This window comes from Pseudorca crassidens, chromosome 9 (assembly GCF_039906515.1).
Source record: "Pseudorca crassidens isolate mPseCra1 chromosome 9, mPseCra1.hap1, whole genome shotgun sequence".
Taxonomy (NCBI): domain Eukaryota; kingdom Metazoa; phylum Chordata; class Mammalia; order Artiodactyla; family Delphinidae; genus Pseudorca; species Pseudorca crassidens.
In genome coordinates, this window is record NC_090304.1 from 78358668 (window position 1) to 78384896 (window position 26229).

The window sequence follows — 26229 nt, forward strand, 5'->3', positions numbered from 1 at the left end:
AGAGTATGTGTATTTTTAAGTAGGTTAAGTGTATTTCAATAGGTAATGCCAAATTATTTTCCAGAGCAATATATGAAAGTCCCATTTACTACATGCTCACCAAAACTCCGATAATCAGACTTTCAATCATATGGGTGAGAAATGGTGTCTAATTATAACGATTTGCATTGCCCTGGTTACTAATGAACTGAGCATTTTTCATATGTTTATGCACTATTTGCATTTCCTCTTTTGTGAAATGTCTGCTCTTGGATTCTGGGGCGGGAAGGTGTTTCCCTTATTGATATAAGTTCCTTGTATACTCTAGGATGCTGCATCAGTTATATGTGTTGCATATATTTTCTGCCAATTTGTGATTTGTAGTTTCTCTCTTCTTGGTAAATAAAACTCACTTTTTTTTTTTTTTTTTTTTTTTTTTTGTGGTACGCGGACCTCTTACTGCTATGGCCTCTCCCGTTGTGGAGCACAGGCTCCGGACGCACAGGCTTAGCGACCATGGATCACGGGCCCAGTCGCTCCGCGACATGTAGGATCTTCCCGGACCGGGGCACGAACCCATGTCCCCTGCATCGGCAGGCGGACTCTCAAACACTGCACCACCAGGGAAGCCCAAAACTCACACATTTTAATGTGTTTTTTGGGTTTTTTTTTTTTTTGCATTTTGCATTTTGCTTGTATCTATTTAGTTGGGGGTTTTTTTAATTTTACAGAAGAAGAAAGATATCCATCTTGACAACTGTTCTTTAAAAAAAAGAAAAAATTCACACAAAACTAAACCAAAAAAAAAAGTTTATATATGTTACATATATACATATATATGTACATACATATAACATATGTATATACATATAACATATATATATATATGTTAAAAACTTAATATAATTTTAGGCTATAATAACCAGATCTTTGGAAGTACTGTTATACTCTACATTATTTTAGGCTATATATTTTAAGAGCTGCATATAAAAATTGGGCTCACCCTCATTGGGGTGAGCCACGACTCTGGAAGGAGGGGTTCGGTCTGATGACCAATTAAAGGAGCTCAAGCCTAAGAGACATGATAGCTCTGTACAAATGTTTGAAGGTTTATTATGTAAAAGAAGGAGAAAATAGAAAAAGATGAAGTGGTAAAAAGTGCAAGGATGTTTTCAGCTCAGCATAAGTAAGGGTTTGAGCTTAAACCACCAACAACTGAGGAGGGCACCACATGGGGTAATGGCTCCCCATCACTAAGCATTCAAGTTCACCTCTGAGTGATTTAGATCTATGAGTAAGTGGTTGAACTAGTTAATGTCTAAGATCTCATCTGAATATATAATTCCGTGAATGTCTCCAGATTTTTCCCTCGTTTATAATTAAGAATATTGCAAATTTTAAAATATGTAATACTTGGGCTTCCCTGGTGGCACAGTGGTTGAGAGTCCGCCTGCCAATGCAGGGGACACGGGTCCGTGCCCCGGTCTGGGAAGATCCCACATGCCGCGGAGTGGCTGGGCCCGTGAGCCATGGCCACTGAGCCTGTGCGTCCGGAGCCTGTGCTCCACAACGGGAGAGGCCACAACAGTGAGAGGCCTGCGTACCACCAAAAAAAAAAAAAATGTAATACTTTACTAAAGAATAGTAGCATTATTTTGAGTTTTAGTAGTAAAACTACCATATTTAGAATTTTCATTGAGACTAGAAATTTGGCCAGAGATGCCATTACAAGCTATATTATTTTTGCAAAAATACCAAGGTTGTCAGCTATTATATTAATTAGTAAATAGTATTTAAGTGCATGTATGTGAGTGGAACAGTTTTAAGCATAAACTTGTATCTTAGCTTTTGCTTGTCTGTAAAGCTTTTCATTTTTCTATCGAATCTGACTGAGATTCTTGCTGGTAGAGTAATCTTGGTTGTAGGTTCTTCCCCTTCATCTGTTCCTGGGATCAGTCTATAATCCACAAAACTGAACATCTACACAAAGAACAATCAAAAACAATTATGCTACAAATAAAGAAAGTACAAAAGTATTGGTAGATCTTGCCTCCAGAAGATTTATGAACAGGGCTAAAGGAAGGGAAAAATTATTGATACAGCACTCATGTGGCCAAGTTAATTTTCATTTATTTAATATATTTTTAAAGCTGTTCAAAAATAGAAAGAGACTTTATAAGGTTTAGGGGAAGACAATTCCAAGCATACAAAACAGTACAAAAACTTTATACTGCCCAAATGATCTCACTATAAACTATAACATTTAGCATATCTATCATTTAACATATTTAGCATTCCCATATAGGTGAGAATAAACATAATACAGTACTTTTTAAACTACTGGTCATGATTCATTAGCGGATTATAAAATTGATTTAATGAGTAGTGACCAGGATTTTTTAATGAAATATAATTGTAGAATGTTCTAGAATAGAAACTACCAGAGGGCATTATATAAGAGTAAGTATGTTTCACAAAACTATGTATACATCCTAATTCACAATGCAAAATATCTTTCTATGAGACACAGTCAAATCAGAATGAAAGTTACTAACATAGAGGGTAAGAGCTAGAATTTTAGATTTTAAAGACTGTTTGGAGCTAAATCCCAGCTTTGCTCTTTACTGGCTCTTTGCCCTTGGGCAAGTTACTTACCGTCTCCTGTGCCTTAATTTCTTTATCTGTAAATATGGTGATGATAATAGTGCCTATAGTTTAGAACAATGCCTGGGCAATTACAAGTGCTCAACACATTAGCTAGAATTATGTTATTATTTCTTATTTTAAAAGGTCAGGTGTTCAATTACTAGCCAACTTTCTTGAAAGTTGGAAGCTTTTGTGTCTTTGTTGTTATATAGACATAAATATTTAATTATAGTGTATGTGTATAGCTATATATGTATAGTTATGTAGAGAAAATATACATGTATATTAGCTATGGTAACATAAATTAGATACAGTACTCATGTTCTTTCAGTACTTAATTTCAGGGCTAAAAATATTTGTATCATTTTTTCCTACCTGAACTCATATCACAAAAGCACATATACACACTCCCATGTAATTCCCAAGACATTTGTGTCCTTACATGCATATTCATATTCTATGTCCCAGACTAATTGAATTTTCCATATTTCAGCCCCAAGAATCTTAAACTATGTGTCACTGTTACTTTGTGCTTTAGAACATAGTGTTCCTTTTGACTCAAAGATCCTTTTATTTGGGAACTATTACGCCTTTAAGACCAAGCTTAAACATAACCTCTATGAAGCCTTTTTTTTTTTTTTAACATCTTTATTGGAGTATAATTGCTTTACAATGGTGTGTTAGTTTCTGCTTTATAACAAAGTGAATCAGTTGTACATATACATATGTCCCCATATCTCTTCCCTCTTGCATCTCCCTCTCTCCCATCCTCCCTATCCCACCCCTCTAGGTGGTCACAAAGCACCGAGCTGATCTCCCTGTGGTATGCGGCTGCTTCCCACTAGCTATCTATTTTACATTTGGTAGTGTATATATGTCGATGCCACTCTCTCGCTTTGTCACAGCTTACCCTTCCCCCTCCCCATATCCTCAAGTCCATTCTCTAGTAGGTCTGTGTCTTTATTCCCTTCTTGCCCCTAGGTTCTTCATGACGTTTTTTGTTTTTTTTCTTAGATTCCATATATATGTGTTAGCATACGGTATTTGTTTTTCTCTTGCTGACTTACTTCACTCTGTATGACAGACTCTAAGACCATCCACCTCACTACAAATAACTCAATTTCGTTTCTTTTTATGGCTGAGTAATATTCCATTGTATATATGTGCCACATCTTCTTTATCCATTCATCTGTCAATGGATACTTGGGTTGATTCCATGTCCTGGTTATTGTAAATAGTGCTGCAATGAACATTGTGGTACATGACACTTTTTGAATTATGGTTTTCTTAGGGTATATGCCCAGTAGTGGGATTGCTGGGTCGTATGGTAGTTCTATTTTTAGTTTTTTAAGAAACCTCCATACTGTTCTCCATAGTGGCTGTATCAATTTACATTCCCACCAGCAGTGCAAGAGGGTTCCCTTTTCTCCACACCCTCTCCAGCATTTAATGTTTGTAGATTTTTTGATGATGGCCATTCTGACTGGTGTGAGACGATATCTCATTGTAGTTTTGATTTGCATTTCTCTAACGATTAATAATGTTGAGCATTCTTTCATATGTTTGTTGGCAATCTGTATATCTTATTTAGAGAAATGTCTATTTAGGTCTTCTGCGCATTTTTGGATTGGGTTGTTTGTTTTTTTGTTATTGAGCTGCATGAGCTGCTTGTAAATTTTGGAGATTAATCCTTTGTGCATTGCTTCATTTGCAAATATTTTCTCCCATTCTGAGGGTTGTCTTTTGGTCTTGTTTATGGTTTCCTTTGATGTGCAAAAGCTTTGAAGTTTCATTAGGTCCCATTTGTTTATTTTTGTTTTTATTTCCATTTCTCTAGGAGGTGGGTCAAAAAGGATCTTGCTGTCATTTATGTCATAGAGTGTTCTGCCTATATTTTCCTCTAAGAGTTTTATAGTTTCTGGCCTTACGTTTAGGTCTTTAATCCATTTTTAGCTTATTTTTGTGTATGGTGTTAGGGAGTGATCTAATCTCATACTTTTACATGTACCTGTCCAGTTTTCCCAGCACCACTTATTGAAGAGGCTGTCTTTTCCCCACTTATATTCTTGTCTCCTTTATCAAAGATAAGGGGACCATATGTGTGTGGGTTTATCTCTGGGCTTTCTATCCTGTTCCATTGATCTATATTTCTGTTTTTGTGCCAGTACCATACTGTCTTGATTACTGTAGCTTTGTAGTATAGTCTGAAGTCAGGGAGCCTGATTCCTCCAGCTCCATTTTTTGTTCTCAAGATTGCTTTGGCTATTCGGGGTCTTTTGTGTCTCCATACAAATTGTGAAATTTTTTGTTCAATTCTGTGAAAAATGCCAGTGGTAGTTTGATAGAGATTGCATTAAATCTGTAGATTGTTTTGGGTAGTAGAGTCATTTTCACAATGTTGATTCTTCCAATCCAAGAACATGGTATAACTCTCCATCTATTTGTATCATCTTTAATTTCTTTCATGAGTGTCTTATAATTTTCTGCATACAGTTCTTTTGTCTCCTTAGGTAGGTTTATTCCTAGATGTTTTATTCTTTTTGTTGCAGTGGTAAATGGTAGTGTTTTCTTAATTTCACTTTCAGATTTTTCATCATTAGTGTATAGGAATGCCAGAGATTTCTGTGCATTAATTTTGTATCCTGCTACTTTGCCAAATTCATTGATTAGCTCTAGTAGTTTTCTGGTAGCATCTTTAGGATTCTCTATATATAGTATCATGTCATCTGCAAACAGTGACAGCTTTACTTCTTCTTTTCCAATTTGGATTCCTTTTATTTCTTTTTTTCTCTGATTGCTGTTGCTAAAACTTCCAAAACTATGTTGAATAAGAGTGGTGAGAGAGCACAACCTTGTCTTGTTCCTAATCTTAGTGGAAATGCTTTCAGTGTTTCACCATTGAGGATGATGTTGGCTGTGGGTTTGTCATACATGGCCTTTATTATGTTGAGGAAAGTTCCCTCTATGCCTACTTTCTGCCTACTTTTTATCATAAATGGGTGTTCAATTTTCTCAAAAGCTTTCTCTGCATCGATTGAGATTATCATATGGTTCTTCTCCTTCAATTTGTTAATATGGTGTATCACACTAATTGATTTGCGTATATTGAAGAATCCTTGCATTCCTTGGACAAACCCCACTTGATCATGCTGTATGATCCTCTTAATGTGCTGTTGGATTCTGTTTGCTAGTATTTTGTTGAGGATTTTTGCATCTATGTTCATCAGTGATATTGGCCTGTAGTTTTCTTTCTTTGTGACATCTTTGGTTTTGGTATCAGGGTGATGGTGGTCTCATAGAATGAGTTTGGGAGTGTTCCTCCCTCTGCTATATTTTGGAAGAGTTTGAGAAGGATAGGTGTTAGCTCTTCTCTAAATGCTTTATAGAATTTGCCTCTGAAGCCATCTGGTCCTGGGCTTTTGTTTGTTGGAAGATTTTTAATCAGTTTCAATTTCAATGCTTGTGACTGATTTGTTCATATTTTCTATTCTTCCTGGTTCAGTGTGAAGCCTTTCTTATTTCTTACAAATACACTGTAGCCTCTGTGCTTTCACTTAATTCTGTTTATTGCTCCACATAGAATTTATTCACTTTACTGTAATCATTTAAATTTACATCCATTCTTCTGGACCACTGGACTCCAAGAGTTTTTATTGTACCACTGTTAAAAGTAGTACAATAAACTATTAAAAGCAAATATCATATATATGCCATATATGTACATATATGGATATATACACATATATGTATGGCATATATATAATGTATATGCCATATATTAGTACAGTATTACTGTACTAATACATACATTAAGGACCTTAGCCAGAATTAGAAATTTTTTTTAATGAGGTAAAGATGAAGTACAAGCTTTTTAAATAATTTTTCAATTTTGTATTTATAAATCATACATTTTAAGATAATTATAAAAATAATTTTATGTATTAATATACAAAAAAAATCTCATGTATTATAAGTAATTTTCTGAATGCTTAGTTTCAAATGTCTTATCAATTTTGATGACTTCGTTCCATATACCATCCTTAGATAATATCTCAAGGAACAATATGCATTTAGGGTGAGGTTTATTGTTATTTTTTTTCATTTTTAAATTTGTGATTCTTTGTTACAATATAACTATACTGTCATTGTTATTATGTGGCAAAGAGTTTGTAATGAGAATAAGATGTGTGTCAGCTCTGTCTTTTTCTTATTAACCTGTGCTTGCATTATTAGTATTATCTTTATGATTTTGCAGGACTATGTTTTTGGTTAGTCATAGAGAAAGCATAGGAAATAATATAATTATCCATGTACCCACCACTCAGCTTAAATAATAAAACATTGCACGTACAATGGAAGCCCTACAAACATCATTTTTATTCTCTTTTCCATTTTGTGAGGACTCATTCAGATACTACGAGTTATCCATAAATCGAGGGCACACATAAAATTTAGTGCATTGAAGGACACAAAAGAACACTAATGAATGATAACACTGCCAACCTTATACACTTAGAACCTCCACTGTTCCTCCAAGATAACTTTGTTTACTGTATGCAGTGTATGACCATCTACCTTGCAAACTGACAAAGGTGCCAGTGTCAATCATATATTACCATAGTAAAGTTTAAATTTCTAATTTTTAGATAATAAATTTAAACTGGAATTTTAATATGTTCTTCCTGTGCAGCAGTGATTTATTCTGGTGCTCTACCACCACCTTTAGAGGTCACTGCTCTAAACTATAAACCCCTCAAAAACAGAGATTTTGTTCTTTATTGTAACTGTGCCATGCACAGTACATAAAAGAGAAGCTCAATAGAAATTTGCCAACTGAATGAAAGAAACAGGGTTTTCTGTGATGTTTGAAGGTAACTTGGAAGTGGGTATATACTGTCTACTCAGCTTGTGTAAATTTTGACATTGTCCTGGCATTTGTTTAAGATTCTACTGTTACAAGAAGAAAACAAATTGTTGAAAATAAGCACAGAAGTCTTTTAGAGCAAAAAAGACAAAACCCTGGATCTGTAGGACAGAAGTACAGTGAGCAGATGAATGTAAGTACAGTGTTAGTAAAAATCTTTATTCAATAGTGAAAAATTGCTTGGAAAACAGAATATTCTTACAGGATTGTGCTTTTCCTGTAAACTGCGCACCACAACATAAATGATATAGCCAAAGCCATTGTGAAGCAGTGCAGACTCTATGCTAGGGGCTTACTGCACTGTACTAATACACTATATTCTAGTTAGCCTAAATGATCAGTTACTAATGAATATTTTAAACTAACTTTAAGAAATCACATTATTTTACTTGTTATTTATACTCAACTCTGGGAAAAAACAGGTTATTCACAACAGTTATTTAAATATACATTAAAAAATGAAAAAAAAAGAAGAGTAAATTAGAGCCATGGAAACAGGAAGCAAGTATGCTTATCATGAAGACTAATATAGTTCCATGTGTTTAAATATCCTATTGGTATCTAAGCTTCCTGGAAGACATGGCAAGAAGGAAAATAACGTGTTGCATAGTTACCAGGGGATATCAATAATGATTTCATATGAGGTATACTGTATTAAAAGCCATTTTCCATTGAGAATCCTCTATAGGGAACCTTGAAGTTCATAATAGATATATCCCTATTAACAGTCAACAACAAATAAATAAGGAGTTTCATGTGCTGTTTCAAATAGAGATCTTCAATAAAGGTCCATAGCATAATAATGTTGATTTAAAAATTAGTGGATGTAATTCTGTAAGAGCTAAGTAAATGTGACCTAAATATGACATTTTCTAGAGGTCTAGCATGATCCAAGGGTTGAATTTAAAATATTAAAAAATCTTGGGGACTTCCCTGGTGGCACAGTGGTTAAGAATCTGCCTGCCAATGCAGGGGACACGAGTTCGAGCCCTGGTCTGGGAAGATCCCACATGCCACAGAGCCACTCAGCCCGTGCGCCACAACTACTGAGCCTGCACTCTAGAACCTGCGAGCCACAACTACTGAGGCTGAGTGCTGCAACTACTGAAGCCCCCACACCTAGATCCCATGCTGTGCAGCAAGAGAAGCCACTACAATGAGAAGCCCACTCACTGCAATGAAGAGAAGCCCCGGCTCGATGCAACTAGAGAAAGCCTGCATGCAACAATGAAGACCCAATGCAGCCATAAATAAATAAATAAATTTTACAAATATTAAAAAATCTAGATGGATAAGTGAATAGCATTTCACTTGAAGTTTCTACCTTAAATACCACTTCTGATTTTTAATAGAACTGGAAATAGAGTGTTTTATGAGGAATTTATATTCCACGTCAAAGGTTGAGGGTTCTATTATTTGCATACTGTAGAAACTATTGATTTTTATATAGATGATTATTAATATGAAGAATTATCAACAGTGATTTAATTTTATCAGCAAAACAAGTCATTTAGTTTTTTATTTATGTAAATATTGTCTCATTACCAATATATTTTTACTGTTTAATAACAAACTTAATTACAAACATAACTTCCTGATTACAAATAGAATAATGCCTAAGTCCTTCCTTTTAATTTCCATGTTGTCCACATCGAACATCTCAAAATCTATAAAGTGAACAAATTTTATCTTTATTTTTTCTTTATTTTTATTAATATACATTAAATTTAAAAGTAATGTGTAGTTGTTATAACAAAAATAGAACAAATTAAATTTTAAATGCCATTATTAGTGCCCTTTCTAAATTCATCTTTATTTTTCTGTGTCTTATTCTGTTCTGTGTCTTGCTCCTTTGCATTCTATCTTGCTGTCTTTAGAGTCCATTTATATTCTTTCCAGCAGCTTCACTTCCACTTTCACATAATACACATCTTCCACTCACACACCACTTATACATCTACCAAAGTCTTGTTAGCTTTAAAATAGGTCAGTGTTCCTGAATCAAAACAAAGTTTTGAAGTTTATTTGTTTTTCATCCTTGTTTTGTTTTGATATTTGGTTTTGGGTTGGGTTTGATTTTGTTTTTACTCAAGAGCTTAAACAAGCATTCAATTACTATAGCACCAGCCCTGTCACCTTGTATTAGGAAATATATTTTATCAAAGTGGATATTTTCCCAGCCACTACTTCTACATGGAGAGAATCTAAAAGAGGTTAGTGAAAGATAGATAAAGCACAATTGCCACTTTGTGCCAGGGTCTCAGTCCAGGTTGTCTCAAGTCTATAATGGAGTTTAGGTGAGGCTATGAGAGCTATCGAAGCAGGGCTGTTGAAGAAACCTGCATCGGTTACTCTTCAAATTAGACTGAACAAAAGCTAGGTATAGTCATAGCCAGGCAATTTTATCTAAGAGAAACAGTCAGTTCTTAAGAGTGGAACAGAATGGGGGTAAAGAATCAAAGTAGACCATATCCAAGGACGGAGAGTTGGTATCACTCATAGTATTGAATGGGAGTGCTAATTGCCAGTGCTCTGATATTTTTCATTTCCCAGTACTGTGCAACATCGAGGCAGCTATTTCTGTTTTAAGTTTTGTCACCTAAGACACTTACCTGTCCTTTGCATTAGCCATAATCAGAGGCTTTTTGCTACTATCAATAATTGTGACTTACCCTTACAAGGATAAACCAGCCTTAAGGTAATTTTTTACCTTTCCTTTAGTTAGCACTTCTGATTGCCACCCAACTTACTTCCTTCTTTCAAATGTCCAAGACAATATTGCAAACTGAAAATTTACCAAACTCTACGTAAAACATTTTTCTAATCTTTAGGCATCATAGAAAGGTCTTATTCCCATAATTCTTGATTTCTGCTCCAAAAAAAAAGAAAATATATATTATATGAACAGAGATAGCTGAAAATATAAACAGCAAGTAAAAGTCTGCTAAGTCAATATATCATTAATTTTAAATATGGAATTATATTCTGATTCAATATTCTATTTTTATAGAATTTTGGACAAAGTGTCCAACTAAGTTCAAGTGAGCCAAAACAAACCACAAGGGCTACTTCTAATATTGAAGAAGGTATGTTTTAGTTTAAACATTTTCCTCTTAGCTTTGTTCCCAATGATTTCTTTTTTGTTGTTGTTATACATATTTTCCCAAGTACTTACAGATTACATGACTGTTAAATGACCATTTGGGGACCTGAGTTCTCCACACCCTGCACATTTAGATTGTTGCCAGTTTTTTTATTTATTCTAAATAGTAATGTACTGAACATCTATCTACATTGTTTTTTCGGACTTTTCAATTATTTCCATATTTAGATTCCCAGAATTAAAATTACAGTACTTGGCATTAATTGGCACCCAATTAATATTTGTTGAATTAAACTCTGTATTAAATGAGTACTGGATCAAAGGAAATAAACATTGTTAGAGGTTATTATACATATTCCTATAGCATTTTCCTGAAAAGTATTATCATTCAAAATTCTTCCGGGGTGTATGCCAACTTGAGGTAGAATCACTTCTATTATTTACTTATAAGACAGACAAATAAATGATATATTATTAGTTTTTATTTGTACATCTTTTATTAATAATAGGCTTAATTGTTTTTTGTTTGTTTGTTTGTTTTTTGGTTTTTTTGCGGTACGCGGGCCTCTCACTGTTGTGGCCTCTCCCGTTGCAGAGCACAAGCTCCGGACACGCAGGCTCAGCGGCCATGGCTCACAGGCCCAGCCACTCTGCAGCATGTGGGATCTTCCCGGACCAGGGCACGATCCCATGTCCCCTGCATCGGCAGGTGGACTCTCAACCACTGTGCCACCAGGGAAGCCCTGTATATTTATTTTGATGAATTATTTCTTCATATTATTTTTCCCTGTAAATACTGGAGTTTTAGTATTTTCTTAATCATTTCTGAGAACTCTAAATATCAAGGATTCTGATCCTTATGTTAGTTACAAATGTTTTTACCACTTTACTATGTGCATTTTATTCCACTTAATGTTTTCTTTTTACATATAGAAGTTTTACTTTACATTTTTTCATTCAATAAATAATTATTGAGAGCCAATCTCCTGCCTGCAACTAAATATTTTGGATATTCAATAATTAACAAAACGTACAAAATTCTTGGCCTTCAGAATTTAAAATCTATTAGGGAAGTCTGACCTTAAATAAACATGTTTTTAGTCTTTTCTTAGTGATTTGTCCATTACTCAAAGAAATTTCCCAATGCAGAAAATTAGAAATGTTTCTTTTCCTCTAGATTATTTTAATGGTTTGATTCATTAAATTTAATTCTTTAATGTCTTTGGAATTTGTTTAAATAGATGATGTGAAGTGATACTCCAAATTGATTATTTTATAAACAACAAACTAATTTATTGAGTCATCTTTCCCTTCTCTCAAGTCTTTGATACTTCTTTGATCATATATTCTTTTATTGAATTTGGTCAGTTTCTAGGCTTTCAATTCTGTTCAGCTGATCATCTAATTTTCTAAAATTTCCATAAGTTCCTTTTCTCTTACTTTTATTTATAACTCATCATAATTGCTATTATAAAGACAATCTACTTCACCTTCTCCTTGAACTACCAATGAATAACAAAAGCAAAACAGAAATAATATACGTAATGTATTTTTTTTTCCTTAGTTCAGGTAACACTCTAGAAATTATTACCTCACTGCCATCATTTTGAGTATCTTTTTTTAAATTAGAGATGGGGAAATGGTAGCTATAGAAGATCCTGGTAAATAAAATGCAAAGTAACAAAAGATTTACTAGGTTTCTGTTTGTGAAATGAATACATACAGACATATGTCAGTTAAGTATGTATAAGGGCTAATCCCAAAGACAAAAAGGGATCAAAGAATAGTTAATGTAAAGTTTCTATAGTTTCAGGCAGTACTTCTGAATTTTTGATGGTTGAAAACCTAGTGAAAGCTTCAGTGCCTGAGGATGAAATTCTAACTGTCATGAATAGCAAGCAGCTACAGAAATCAAATCTGACTTTAAATAAAATCCAGCAATTTAACATCTGTGCACTATCAGCTGAAGAACAAAAGATCCTACAGTCCCTTAATCATCTCAATGCAAGGTTACACTGTAAGTATGGAAGAACACCTTTTGTAAGAAATGTTGAATTTTATACTTAAACAGTTTTAATTTAAAATTTAATTTAAAAATTGAAAATAAAAATACAAAATGTATCCAGATTATCACCTACTTGAATCAAGTATATAACAAAAATTTATTTGAATATACCATACTATTTCGGGTATACTGTACTCATTTCATTTATGCTGATGCCAATTTCATTGGCAGGCTTAACAGTCTTTTGGGAATGTTTGAATAGACTTCATTTCAGCAGTGTGACAGGCTATCTGTACTGACCATCCATCAAAAACAACCATAAATTCAGGATTAAGTACTTTAAAAATCTTAAATATAGCAATGAGCTGGTAAGAATATAAGAAATTCTTAAGACCAGGAAGTAAATATAAATAAGAACCTAGAATGATAAGGAGAGTGCTGCTGCTAGCTTTTCTCTTGAGAACATTTAACCCATAGAGTGAAATTGAGCTTTGCTTTTCATGGCCTCACAGAAAAATGGGAACAGAAGACAAAAGCCATGGCCTACTTAAGATGAGTAGCCTCGTAGAAGATCCTCCCACCCTAAAGTTGGGCCTCCCAAAGAGCTACATCTTATACAGACTTACACTGCCAGAGAAACAGAGAGAGGGGTAAAAAGAAAAAAAAGAAAGCTTACATAACTTAAGTTTCAGTATTAAGCAGATGAGGGGAGATGACATGCAAGCTTTTTTCACCTCTCTGCATGTATGTCTGTGTAGGATGTAACTCTTTAAGAGGTTTTGTCAACAGCAGTCTCTTACTAAAGGAAATTCTAAAGAATGTACTTCAGCAAACCAAAAATAATCTCAGATGGACAGTCTGAGAGGGTAAATTTGAACATTGTATAAAACAATAAATGTAATTTAAAAGTTGTATGTGGTTCAAAGAGAAAACAGAATTTAAATACCTATCAAAAATAATACATAAGTTGGAGAACATAAATGGTGTTAAAGTGTGCTAGGATTCTTGTATTATTAAGGAATTGAGTAAAGATACAGGTTAACTTTAGATGTTGATAAATGAAGCATGTCTATGGTAATTACTAAGGTCATAACTAAAGAGTCAGAAATAGAGTATACAAATTCCAGACTCTTAGAGAAAGAAAGTGACATGCAAAAGAAAAAAATCAAATCAAACCAAGTTAACACAAGAAAGGAGATAAAAATAATCATAGAAGAGATAGGACAAAAGGACAAATACAAATACTATACTATAAGATGGTGTATACAAATGTATATAATAAATGTAAAAATATATGTGTATTTTCATATATACAGTATTCATATATAATGCATATATATAAATGTGTATTTACTGTGTGTGTGTATATTCCACTTCTGCCTAAAATGTAGAAAATTGGAATATAGCAATCGCACACTAAGAATAAGAAAAAGCAGATAAACAACACAAGTATAGATTTTCTTAAACCCATTAGAGAGCTGAGGTTCCAGCACAACCAAGTAGGCTGACATCCAAGGAAAGACAGGAACTTCCAAGGAGAGACATGACATGACAATTGGCTCAACTGTGGCTGAATAAGGGAGAAAAAAAAATGCCAGGCTCCATACAAGTTGATATTAGGAATTATACATATATTTTTAGCAAATTGCTCGAGGATAAATGTGAACTATTGTGAGAATATAAAATCCCCAGGAGCCTAGACACTCTTCTTGTTCACACCACTCACAGATTCTTCTTTATGAACCCACACTGTGTGTTCATGAGAAAAAGAGGGGGCAGAACAAGAATCCAGAGAAATCCTCTCTCAGTGGTGCAGGCTTGGAAAAGGGGAACAGCCACCACTGTAGGAATGGTATGAAGCCCCATGCAGAACCTTCTCTCCTACAGAATAAAGGTCATAAAGTACTGGGACAGAGGCAGCAAACTTCGTTGATTGCCCCCAGGGCACAAATGAAGACTTACTCCGGATAGGGGAAAGGTAAAAGAAGTAAGCTTCTACTTCTGGAGAAGGGGCAAGAAAGAGGCATGGGCCCAGATTATTAGAGGTATCCTGCTATAGGAGGAGGGACGCAAAATTGTCTTGCGCAAAACCTGCCAAAGATACAAGGCAAAGTTGACTGCCATGGGAAGGAGGAGCAGGATGACTAAGAAGGAATAGAGGACATGCCTAAGACAGCCTCGACCAGGACAACAGAAAAATCTCCCTACTCCCCGACCACAAGGGAGCAAGTACCAAAATACAAGCCATAGAAATCAGCTGGAGAAAGGTAAGGGCATAGAGAGAATCTAGTGATATTGTGCAGACACACAGGAAGGCCAAAAGCTGAAAGTAGAGCAGGAAAATTGAAGGAAAAAAACCTCCATGACTCCTGCAGAAGCACAAAATAACACCAGAGGATTTTGAAACCATTGGTGTACTGAAGGTCACCATAGCAACAATAAAACCCAAACCTAGCTCAATTCCTAAGTTGATTAACTACACACAGACACACACACACAGAAACACATATACACACACACGTACACATACATACACACATCAATTGCCTAACAGAAAAGACATGCCCATTTCCAGGCACAAACACTATTTACCTCAGTATCCACTATTCTAAACAAGAAGTCCAACATTCAATCAAAACTTACAAGACACAAAGAAGCAAGGAAAAAATCTCTGTCAAGGGACAAAGCAATTAACAGATTGAGACACAGAGATGACCCAGATGTTGGAACTATCAGATAGGTAATTTTAAATAACTATGACTAATATGTTAAAAGGTTATAGTGGAAAACGTGGACAACATGGGAAAGAGTCTACAAAAATGGACAGATACAGAATTTCAGCAGAGAGATGGAACCCATACAAAAGACTCAAATAGAAATATGAAAAATAAGAACACTGTAACAGAAATGAATAATGTATTCTATGGGCTTGTCAGATTCAACAGAGATGAGGAAAGAATCAATGAATTTGAGAACAGGTGAGAGAAAATTTCCAAACTGAAACACCAAGAGAAAAAAAAAGATTGAGGGAAAATACAAGAACTGAGGATCTAAGAGCTGTGGGACAATATAAATCAGTCTTACAAATATGTGATTGGGATCCCAAAGTGAGAAATTGCAGCCTTTTTTGCTGGGAGAAGGAGCTACTGATTGGGTATAGGTAAAGCCCCTCTGACATGAGGTGAGAACATGTTTGTGGGTCCCAGGTAACTATGAAGAACTTCTGGGGTCATTTTGAGACTTCATATTGTAACAATTGGATACCAGATAGAAAGAAATTAAATTGAACCCCTACCAAATAACATACATAAAAGTCAGTTACAAGGTGATTAAAGATTAAATATGAAAGAAAATATATAAAGCTTTTAGGAGATACTATAAGAAAGTATTTTCTAGCCTCAGGGTAAGGTAGGATTTCTTAAGTAGAGTACAAGGATCAAAATCCGTAGAGGAGAAAAATAATAAATTTAACTATATTAAAATTACAAACTTTTCTTCATATCAAAACATCATTAAAATAATGAGAAAACAGGCCACAAAATAAGAGAATATATCTATAATACATAGGAAAAAGACCCTTGTCCAAAATATATAAAGAACTCCTACAGGGGAAGAGGGGGAAGATGGCGGAAGAGTAAGACGCGGAGATCAGCTTCCTCCCCACAGATACATCAGAAATACATCTACACGTGGAACAACTCCTACAGAACACCCACTGAATGCTGGCAGAAGACCTCAGACCTCCCAAAAGGCAAGAAACTCCCCATGTACCTAGGTAGGGCAAAAGAAAAAAGAATAAACAGAGACAAAAGAATACGGACGGGACCTGCACAAGTGGGAGGGAGCTGTGAAGGAGGAAAGGTTTCCGCATACTGGGAAGCCCCTTTGCGGGCAGAGACTGGGGGTGGCGGAGGGGGGAGGCTTCAGAGCCGTGGAGGAGAGCGCAGCAACAGGAGTGCAGAGGACAAAGCGGAGAGATTCCCGCACAGAGGATCGGTGCCAACCAGCACTCAGCCCCAGAGGATTGTCTGCTCATCCGCTGGGGTAGGAGGGGGCTGGGAGTTGATGAGGCTTGGGCTTCAGTCTGAGTGCAGGGAGAGGACTGGGGTTGGCTGCGTGAACACAGCCTGAAGGGGTTAGTGCACCACGGCTAGCAGGGAGGGTGTTCGGGAAAAAGTCTGGACCTGCTGAAGAGGCAAGAGACATTTTCTTCTCCCTTTGTTTCCTGGTGCATGAGGATTAAGAGCACTGCTTAAAGGAGCTCCAGAGATGGGCGTGAGCTGCGGCTAACAGTGTGGACCCCAGAGAAGGGCATTGGATGCTAAGGCTGCTGCTGCAGCCAACAAGAAGCCTGTGTGCGAGCACAGGTCACTATCCACACCTCCCTTCCGGGGAGCCTGTGCAGCCCGCCACTGCCAGGGTCCTGTGATCCAGGGACAACTTCCCCGGGGAGAATGCACGGCACGCCTCAGGCTGGTGCAACATCACACCGTCCTCTGCCGCAGGCTCACCCTGCATCCGTACCCCTCCCTCCCCACGCCCCCACCCCCGGCCTGAGTGATCCAGAGCCACCAAATCAGCTGCTCCTTTAACCCTGTCCTGTCTGGGCGAAGAACAGACACCCTAACGCGACCTACACGCAGAGGCGGGGCCACATCCAAAGCTGAACCCCGGGAGCTGAGCGAAGAAAGAAGAGAAAAGGAAATTACTCCCAGCAGCCTCAAGAGCAGCACATTAAATCTCCACAAACAACTTGATGTACCCTGCATTGGTGGAACACCTGAATAGACAACGAATCAACCCAAATTGAGGAGGTGGACTTTGAGAGCAAGATTTATGATTTTTTCCCCTTTTCCTCTTTTTGTGAGTGTGTATGTGTATGCTTCCGTGTGAGATTTTATCTGTATAGCTTTGCTTTCACCATTTGTCCTAGGGTTCTGTCCGCCCGTTTTGTTTTTTGTTTTTTTTGCGGTACGCAGCACTCTCACTGTTGTGGCCTCTCCCGTTGCGGAGCACAGGCTCCGGACGTGCAGGCTCAGCAACCATGGCTCACGGGCCCAGCCGCTCCGCAGCATGTGGGATCTTCTCAGACCGGGGCACGAACCAGTGTCCCCTGCATCGGCAGGCGGGCTCTCAACCACCGCAACACGAGGGAAGCACTTTTTTAAAAAAAATTTTTCTAAATTATTTTTTATTTTAATAACTTTTATTTTATCTTTATTTTATTTTATCCTCTTTCTTTCTACTTTTTCTCCCTTTTATTCTGAGCCGTGTGGATGAAAGGCTCTTCGTGCTCCAGCCAGGAGTCACTGCTGTGCCTCTGAGGTGGGAGAGCCAACTTCAGGACACCGGTCCACAAGAGACCTCCCAGCTTTACGTAATATCAAACGGTGAAGATCTCCATCTCAACACCAAGACCCAGCTTCACTCAAAGACCAGCAAGTTACAGTGCTGGACACCCTATGCCAAACAACTAGCAAGACAGGAACACAACCCCACCCATTAGCAGAGAGGCTGTGTGAAATCATAATAAGGCCACAGACACCACAGAACACACCACCAGACGTGGACCTGCCCACCAGAAAGACAAGATCCAGCCTCATCCACCAGAACACAAGCACTAGTCCCCTCCACCAGGAAGCCTACACAACCCACTGAACCAACCTTAGCCACTGGGGACAGACACCAAAAACAACAGGAACTACGAACCTGCAGCCTGCAAAAAGGAGACCCCAAACACAGTAAGATAAGCAAAATGAGAAGGCAGAAAAACATATAGCAGATGAAGGAGCAAGATAAAAACCCACCAGACCTAACAAATGAAGAGGAAATAGGCAGTCTACCTGAAAAAGAATTCAGAATAATGATAGTAAAGATGATCCAAAGTCTTGGAAATAGAATAGAGAAAATGCAAGAAACATTTAACAAGGAACTAGAAGAACTAAAGAGGAAACAAGCAACGATGAACAACACAATAAATGAAATTAAAATTAATCTAGAAGGGATCAATAGCAGAATAACTGAGGCAGAAGAACGGATAAGTGACCTGGAAGATAAAATAGTGGAAATAACTACTGCAGAGCAGAATAAAGAAAAAAGAATGAAAAGAACTGAGGACAGTCTCAGAGGCCTCTGGGACAACATTAAATGCACCAACATTCGAATTATAGGGGTCCCAGAAGAAGAAGAGAAAAAGAAAGAGACTGAGAAAATATTTGAAGAGATTAGAGTTGAAAACTTCTCTAATATGGGAAAGGAAATAGTTAATGAAGTCCAGGAAGCACAGAGAGTCCCATACAGGATAAATCCAAGGAGAAACATACCAAGACACATATTAATCAAACTGTCAAAAACTAAATACAAAGAAAACATATTAAAAGTAGCAAGGGAAAAACAACAAATAATACACAAGGGAATCCCCATAAGGTTAACAGCTGATATTTCAGCAGAAACTCTGCAAGCCAGAAGGGAATGGCAGGACATATTTAAAGTGATAAAGCAGAAAAACCTACAACCAAGATTACTCTACCCAGCAAGGATCTCATTCAGATTTGATGGAGAAATTAAAACCTTTAATACAAGCAAGAGCTGAGAGAGTTCAGCACTACCAAACCAGCTTTACAACAAATGCTAAAGGAACTTCTCTAGGCCAGAAACACAAGAGAAGGAAAAGACCTACAATAACCAACCCAAAACAATTAAGAAAATGGGAATAGGAACATACATATCGATAATTACCTTAACTGTAAATGGAATAAATGCTCCCACCAAAAGACACAGACTGGCTGAATGGATACAAAAACAGGACCTGTATATATGCTGTCTACAAGAGACCCACTTCAGACCTAGGGACACATACAGACTGAAAGTGAGGGGATGGAGAAAATATTCCATGCAAATGGAAATCAAAAGAAAGCTGGAGTAGCAATTCTCATATCAGACAAAATAGACATTAAAATAAAGACTATTAGAAGAGACAAAGAAGGACACTACATAATGATCAAGGGATCGATCCAAGAAGAAGATATAACAATTGTAAATATTTATGCGCCCAACATAGGAGCACCTCAATACATAAGGCAAATACTAACAGCCATAAAAGGGGAAATTGACAGTAACACATTCATAGTAGGGGAATTGAACACCCCACTTTCACCAATGGACAGATCATCCAAAATGAAAATAAATAAGGAAACACAAGCTTTAAATGATACATTAAACAAGATGAAATTAATTGATATTTATTGGACATTCCATCCAAAAACAACAGAATACACATTTTTCTCAAGCACTCATGGAACATTCTCCAGGATAGACCATATCTTGGGTCACAAATCAAGCCTTGGTAAATTTAAGAAAATTGAAATTGTATCAAGTACCTTTTCCGACCACAACGCTATTAGACTAGATATCAATTACAGGAAAAGATCTGTAAATATTACAAACACACAGAGGCTAAACAATATACTACTTAATAACGAAGTGATCACTGAAGAAATCAAAGAGGAAATCCAAAAATACCTAGAAACAGGGCTTCCCTGGTGGCACAGTGGTTGAGAGTCTGCCTGCTGATGCAGGGGACACAAGTTCATGCCTTGGTCCGGGAAGATCCCATGTGCCACGGAGCAGCTGGGCCCATGAGCCATGGCCGCTTAGCCTGTGAGTCCAGAGCCTTTGCTCCGCAATGGGAGAGGCTACAACAGTGAGAGGCCCGCGTACTACAAAAAACCAAAAATACCTAGAAACAAATGACAATGGAGACACGATGACCAAAAACCTATGGGATGCTGCAAAAGCAGTTCTAAGAGGGAAGTTTATAGCAATACAATCCTACCTTAGAAACAGGAAGCATCTCAAATAAACAACCTAACCTTGCACCTAAAGCAATTAGATAAAGAAGAACAAAAAAACTGCAAATTTAGCAGAAGGAAAGAAATCATAAAGATCAGATCAGAAATAAATGATAAAGAAATGAAGGAAACGATAACAAAGATCAATAAAAATAAAAGCTGGTTCTTTGAGAAGATAAACAAAATTGATAAACCATTAGCCACACTCATCAAGAAAAAAAGGGAAAAGACTCAAATCAATAGAATTAGAAATGAAAAAGGAGAAGTAACACCAGACACTGCAGAAATACAAAGGATCATGAGAGATTATTACAAGCAACTCTATGCCAATAAAATGGACAACCGGGAAGAAATGGACAAATTCTTAGATATGCACAACCTGACAAGACTGAACCAGGAAGAAATAGAAAATATGAACAGACCAATCACAAGCACTGAAATTGAGACTATGATTAAAAATCTTCCAGAAAACAAAAGCCCGGGACCAAATTGCTTCACAGGCAAATTCTTTCAAACATTCAGAGAAGAGCTAACACTATCTTTCTCTAACTCTTCCAAAATATAGCAGAGGGAGGAACACTCCCAAACACATTCTATGAGACCACCATCACCCTGATACCAAAATCAGACAAGGATGTCACAAAGAAAGAAAACTACAGGCCAATATCACCGATGAACATAGATGCAAAAATCCTCAACAAAATACTAGCAAACAGAATCCAACAGCACATTAAAAGGATCATACACTATGATCAACTGGGGTTTATTCCAGGAATGCAAGGATTCTTCAATATACGCAAATCAATCAACGTGATACACCATATTAACAAATTGAAGGAGAAAAACCATATGGTCATCTCAATAGATGCAGAGAAAGCGTTCGACAAAATTCAACACCCATTTATGATACAAACCCTGCAGAAAGTAGGCATAGAGGGAAATTTCCTCAACATAATAAAGGCCATATATGACACACCCACAGCCAACATCGTCCTCAATGGTGAAAAACTGAAAGCATTTCCACTAAAATCAGGAATAAGACAACGTTGCCCACTCTCACCACTCTTACTCAACGTAGTTTTGGAAGTTTTAGCCACAGCAATCAGAGAAGAAAAAGAAATTAAAAGAATCCAAATTGGAAAAGAAGTAAAGCTGTCACTGTTTGCAGATAAGAAGATACTATACATAGAGAATCCCAAAGATGCTACCAGAAAACTACTAGAGCTAATCAAAAAATTTGGTAAAGTAGCAGGATACAAAATTAATGCACAGAAATCTCTGGCATTCCTATACAATAATGATGAAAAATCTGAAGGTGAAATCAAGAAAACACTCCCATTTACCATTGCAACAAAAAGAATTAAATATCTAGGAATAAACCTACCTAAGGAGACAGAAGATGTGTATGCAGAAAATTATAAGACACTGATGAAAGAAATTAAGATGATACAAATAGATGGAGAGATATACCATGTTCTTGGATTGGAAGAATCAACATTGTGAAAATGAATCTACTACCCAAAGCAATCTACAGATTCAATGCAATCCCTACCAAACTACCACTGGCATTTTTCATAGAACTAGAACAAAAAAATTCACAATTTGTATGGAAACACAAAAGACCTCGAATAGCCAAAGCAATCTTCAGAACGAAAAATGGAGCTGGAGGAATCAGGCTCCCTGACTTCAGACTATACTACAAAGCTACAGTAATCAAGGCAGTATGGTACTGGCACAAAAACAGAAATATAGATCAATGGAACAAGATAGAAAGTCCAGAGATAAACCCACACACTTATGGTCCCCTTATCTTTGATAAAGGAGACAAGAATATACAGTGGAGAAAAGACAGCCTCTTCAATAAGTGGTGCTGGGATAAATGGGCAGGTACATGTAAAAGTATGAGATTTGAACACTCCCTAACACCATACACAAAAATGAAATCAAAATGGGTTAAAGACCTAATGTAAGGCCAGACACTGTCAAACTCTTAGAGGAAAACATAGAACACTCTATGACATAAATCACAGCAAGATCCTTTTTGATCCACCTCCTAGAGAAATGGAAATAAAAACAAAAATAAACAAATGGGACCTAATGAAACTTCAAAGCTTTTGCACAGCAAAGGAAACCATAACACCAAAAGCCAGCCCTCAGAATGGGAGAAAATATTTGCAAAGGAAGCAACGGACAAAGGATTAATCTCCAAAATTTACAAGCAGCACATGCAGCTCAATAACAAAACAATAAACAACCCAATCCAAAAATGGGCAGAATATCTAAATAGACATTTCTCCAAAGAAGATATACAGACTGCCAACAAACACATGAAAGAATGCTCAACATCATTAATCATTAGAGAAATGCAAATCAAAACTACAATGAGATATCATCTCACACTGGTCAGAATGGCCAATATCAAAAAATCTAGAAAAAATAAAAGCTGGAGAGTGTGTGGAGAAAAGGGAACACTCTTGCACTGCTGGTGGGAATGTAACTTGATACAGCCACTATGGAGAACAGTATGGAGGTTCCTTAAAAAACTACAAATAGAACTATCATATGACCCAGCAATCCCACTACTGGGCGTATACCCTGAGGAAACCATAATTCAAAAAGAGTCATGTACCAAAATGTTCATTGCAGCTCTATTTACAAGAGCCAGGAGATGGAAGCAACCTAAGTGTCCATCATTGTATGAATAGATAAAGAAGATGTGGCACATATATACAATGGAATATTACTCAGCCATAAAGAGAAACGAAATTGAGTTATTTGTAGTGAGGTGGATGGACCTAGAGTCTGTCATACAGAGTGAAGTAAGTGAGAAAGAAAAACAAATACTGTATGCTAACACATATATATGTAATTTAAGGGAAAAAAATGTCATGAAGAACCTTCTGGTAAGACGGGAATAAAGACACAGTCCTACTAGAGAATGGACTTGAGGATATGGGGAGGGGAAAGGGTAAGCTGGGACAAAGTGAGAGAGTGGCATGGACATATATACACTACCAAACATAAAATAGCTAGTGGGAAGCAGCTGCATAGCACAGGGATCAGCTTGGTACTTTGTGACCATCTAGAGGGGTGGGATAGGGAGGGTGGGAGGGAGGTAGATGCAAGAGGGAAGAGACATGGGAACATATGTACATGTATAACTGATTCACTTTGTTGTAAAGCAGAAACTAATACACCATTGTAAAGCAATTATACTCCAATAAAGATGTTAAAAAAAAAAACTACAAATCAATAAGGGAAAAGGCAACTTAGCAGAAAAATTGAGGGGCGGGGGGAAGACTTGAACAGGAACTTCACAACAAAGGAAATGAAAATGACAATAAACATTGATAGATATTCAACATTATTAGTAATGCAAAATAAAACAATGCGATATAGTTATATACACATCAGAAATACATGACTTTATTATTTTTTTTTTTCGTCACCATGTGGCATGTGGGATCTTAATTCTCCAACCAGGGATCGAACCCGGGCCTCCTGCAGTGGAAGCATGGAGTCTTAACCACTGGACTGCTAGGTAAGAAGTCCCAAGACATGACTTTAAAAGCCTGGCAATGCTCAGGGTTGGCAAAGACGTACAGTTATTAGAGCTCTCTTATAATGTTGGTGGGAATGTAAACTGAGGCAATCTTTTAGGAAATTTTTTGCCACCACCTAATAAGTTGAACATGAACATACCCTACAATCCAGCAATTTTACTTCTACATGCATACCTAGTGAAAACCCTGCACATGTGTATCAGGAGACATGTATAAGTATATAGAGATCATCATTGTTACAAAATCCAAAAATTAAAAATATGTAAATGTGGTATATTCATGTGCTGGAATACTAATCAGCAAGGAAAATTAATAAACTATGGCTACACATAACATCATGGATGAATCCAAATAACATATAATTTTGAGCAAAATAAGAAAAATCACAGGAGAATAAAGACAGTTCAATACTATTTATGTAAAATCAGAAACATGCAAAACTAAACAATGTTGTTTGGGGGATATACACATATGTATTAAACCTATAGAGAAACAAAGTCAGTTTAGAGAGTTACCTCTGTGGAGAAGGGAAGGGAGTACAATCCACAGGGCAGTGTTGAGGTAAGGAGCTCCAGGATGCCTCCGAAGTGGTGATAATATTCCAATGTCTTAGCCTAGGTGGTTACACAAGACGTTAGCTTTATTATTATTAATTAAAATATGCATATATGTTTTATATACTCTGTGTTAATTTCAAAATTAAAATGTTTAAATAATATATTAATAAAAGGCAGGGTGCTAAAACACAAAGCAATACAGAAATAAAACTATAAGTTTAAGATGTAAAACTATGAAGATAAAGAGTAAAAACCTCAAGTCAGTTTTTTTGGAGGGTTCTTTTTTCCATTAGATATTTCCACATATCTTAAATGCTTCATGTAAAAGATTCCACCTGAATTTTTTTCTTTTGCCCAGACCCTTGTTATTATATGGACAAAAGCCAAAAGCCAAAAACGCAAGAGCTGATCAAATTACTAAACTTTTTCGTGCCTCATTAATTAAATAAACATCTCCTACTTTTTCCTGAGATGCTCCAAGAATGAAATTCACTTTTGGTTTAAAAAGAAGAAAGAAAAATTTAACAGAAAAGATAACCTAGCATTTGAACAAAGATTGGTTTAGAATAGTCAAGGTACTAGGAATGCCTTTTTAGCAACTAAATTTTATGTAATTGTTTTTAATCAAATTAACTCTATTTCCTCACCTAATATAAGTATAAAGACTGTTTCTGGGGACAACAGGAAAATAAGTCTCTTACTCGATTTTGAATATTTTGACATATCAGAATTTAATATTTGATTCTTTAGTCATTCTTCTCTTTCAATATACATAACTAAATTATTTGTATATCATGGTATAATTATTTCAGATGTACAAGAAACCATTTATAAAAATCCATCCATCTAAAAGTACTTTAGGGCTTCCCTGGTGGCGCAGTGGTTGAGAGTCCGCCTGCCGATGCAGGGGACACGGGTTCGTGCCCGGGTCCGGGAAGATCCCACATGCCGCAGAGCGGCTGGGCCCGTGAGCCGTGGCCACTGAGCCTGCGCGTCCGGAGCCTGTGCTCCGCAACGGGAGAGGCCCCAACAGTGAGAGGTCCGCGTACCGCAAAAAGAAAATAAAAATAAGTAAAAATAGAAATAAAAAATCATAATATAAAGATTTCTACATTGAGAGTATTTCATCAGTCATGGGAACAGAAACAAGCATCAGTGCACTATTCTTCAAATAATTTTAGATATGTAGCCTAATTAGAAGATTGTTAAGGAGTTTACATTTATAATGAGCGCATCCTTGCTCATATCCCTTCCATGTCTTCAGATTTCAAAACTGGACATTACTAGTTTGATTTTTTTTTTTTTTAAGTTTTGCCTTGACTCTGGATTCTGGCAGAGATATACATATAAATGAAAAACAGTCATTGCATTCAGGAATTTTCAGTCCAACAGGGATAAAGACATAAATGCATAGTATAAACAAATAGCTGTAATGTAAGGTAAGATAAGACTATGTGATGCACAATCTTAGGAAATCACAAAAGGAAAAAATCATATCTGGCCAGATGTGATCAGGAGACATTCAGGTCTATGGAAAGGGCATCCTCAAATTAAGATATTATCTGTACTCTCACAATCCTCAATTTAAATGTTCAACAAAGA

General features: G+C 36.5%; 1 protein-coding gene across 7 annotated transcripts in view; it reads left to right on the forward strand.

Annotated features, from left to right (window-relative positions):
• Window positions 1-26229, forward strand: part of CEP126 (centrosomal protein 126) — a 116970-nt gene that overhangs the window by 78686 nt on the left and 12055 nt on the right. For 4 of the 7 annotated variants that reach the window (XM_067750805.1, XM_067750806.1, XM_067750808.1 and 1 more), the window contains 2 exons: window positions 12460-12669; window positions 23991-24048. The exons of 1 other annotated variant lie outside the window; for it this stretch is intronic. In XM_067750805.1, coding sequence (XP_067606906.1) covers window positions 12460-12669; window positions 23991-24048 — 268 coding nt within the window. Of the gene's footprint in view, window positions 1-7569; window positions 7683-10559; window positions 10636-11247; window positions 12439-12459; window positions 12670-23990; window positions 24049-26229 lie in introns of those variants that run through there. 2 more of the 7 variants (XM_067750811.1, XM_067750810.1) reach the window with 2 other exon arrangements.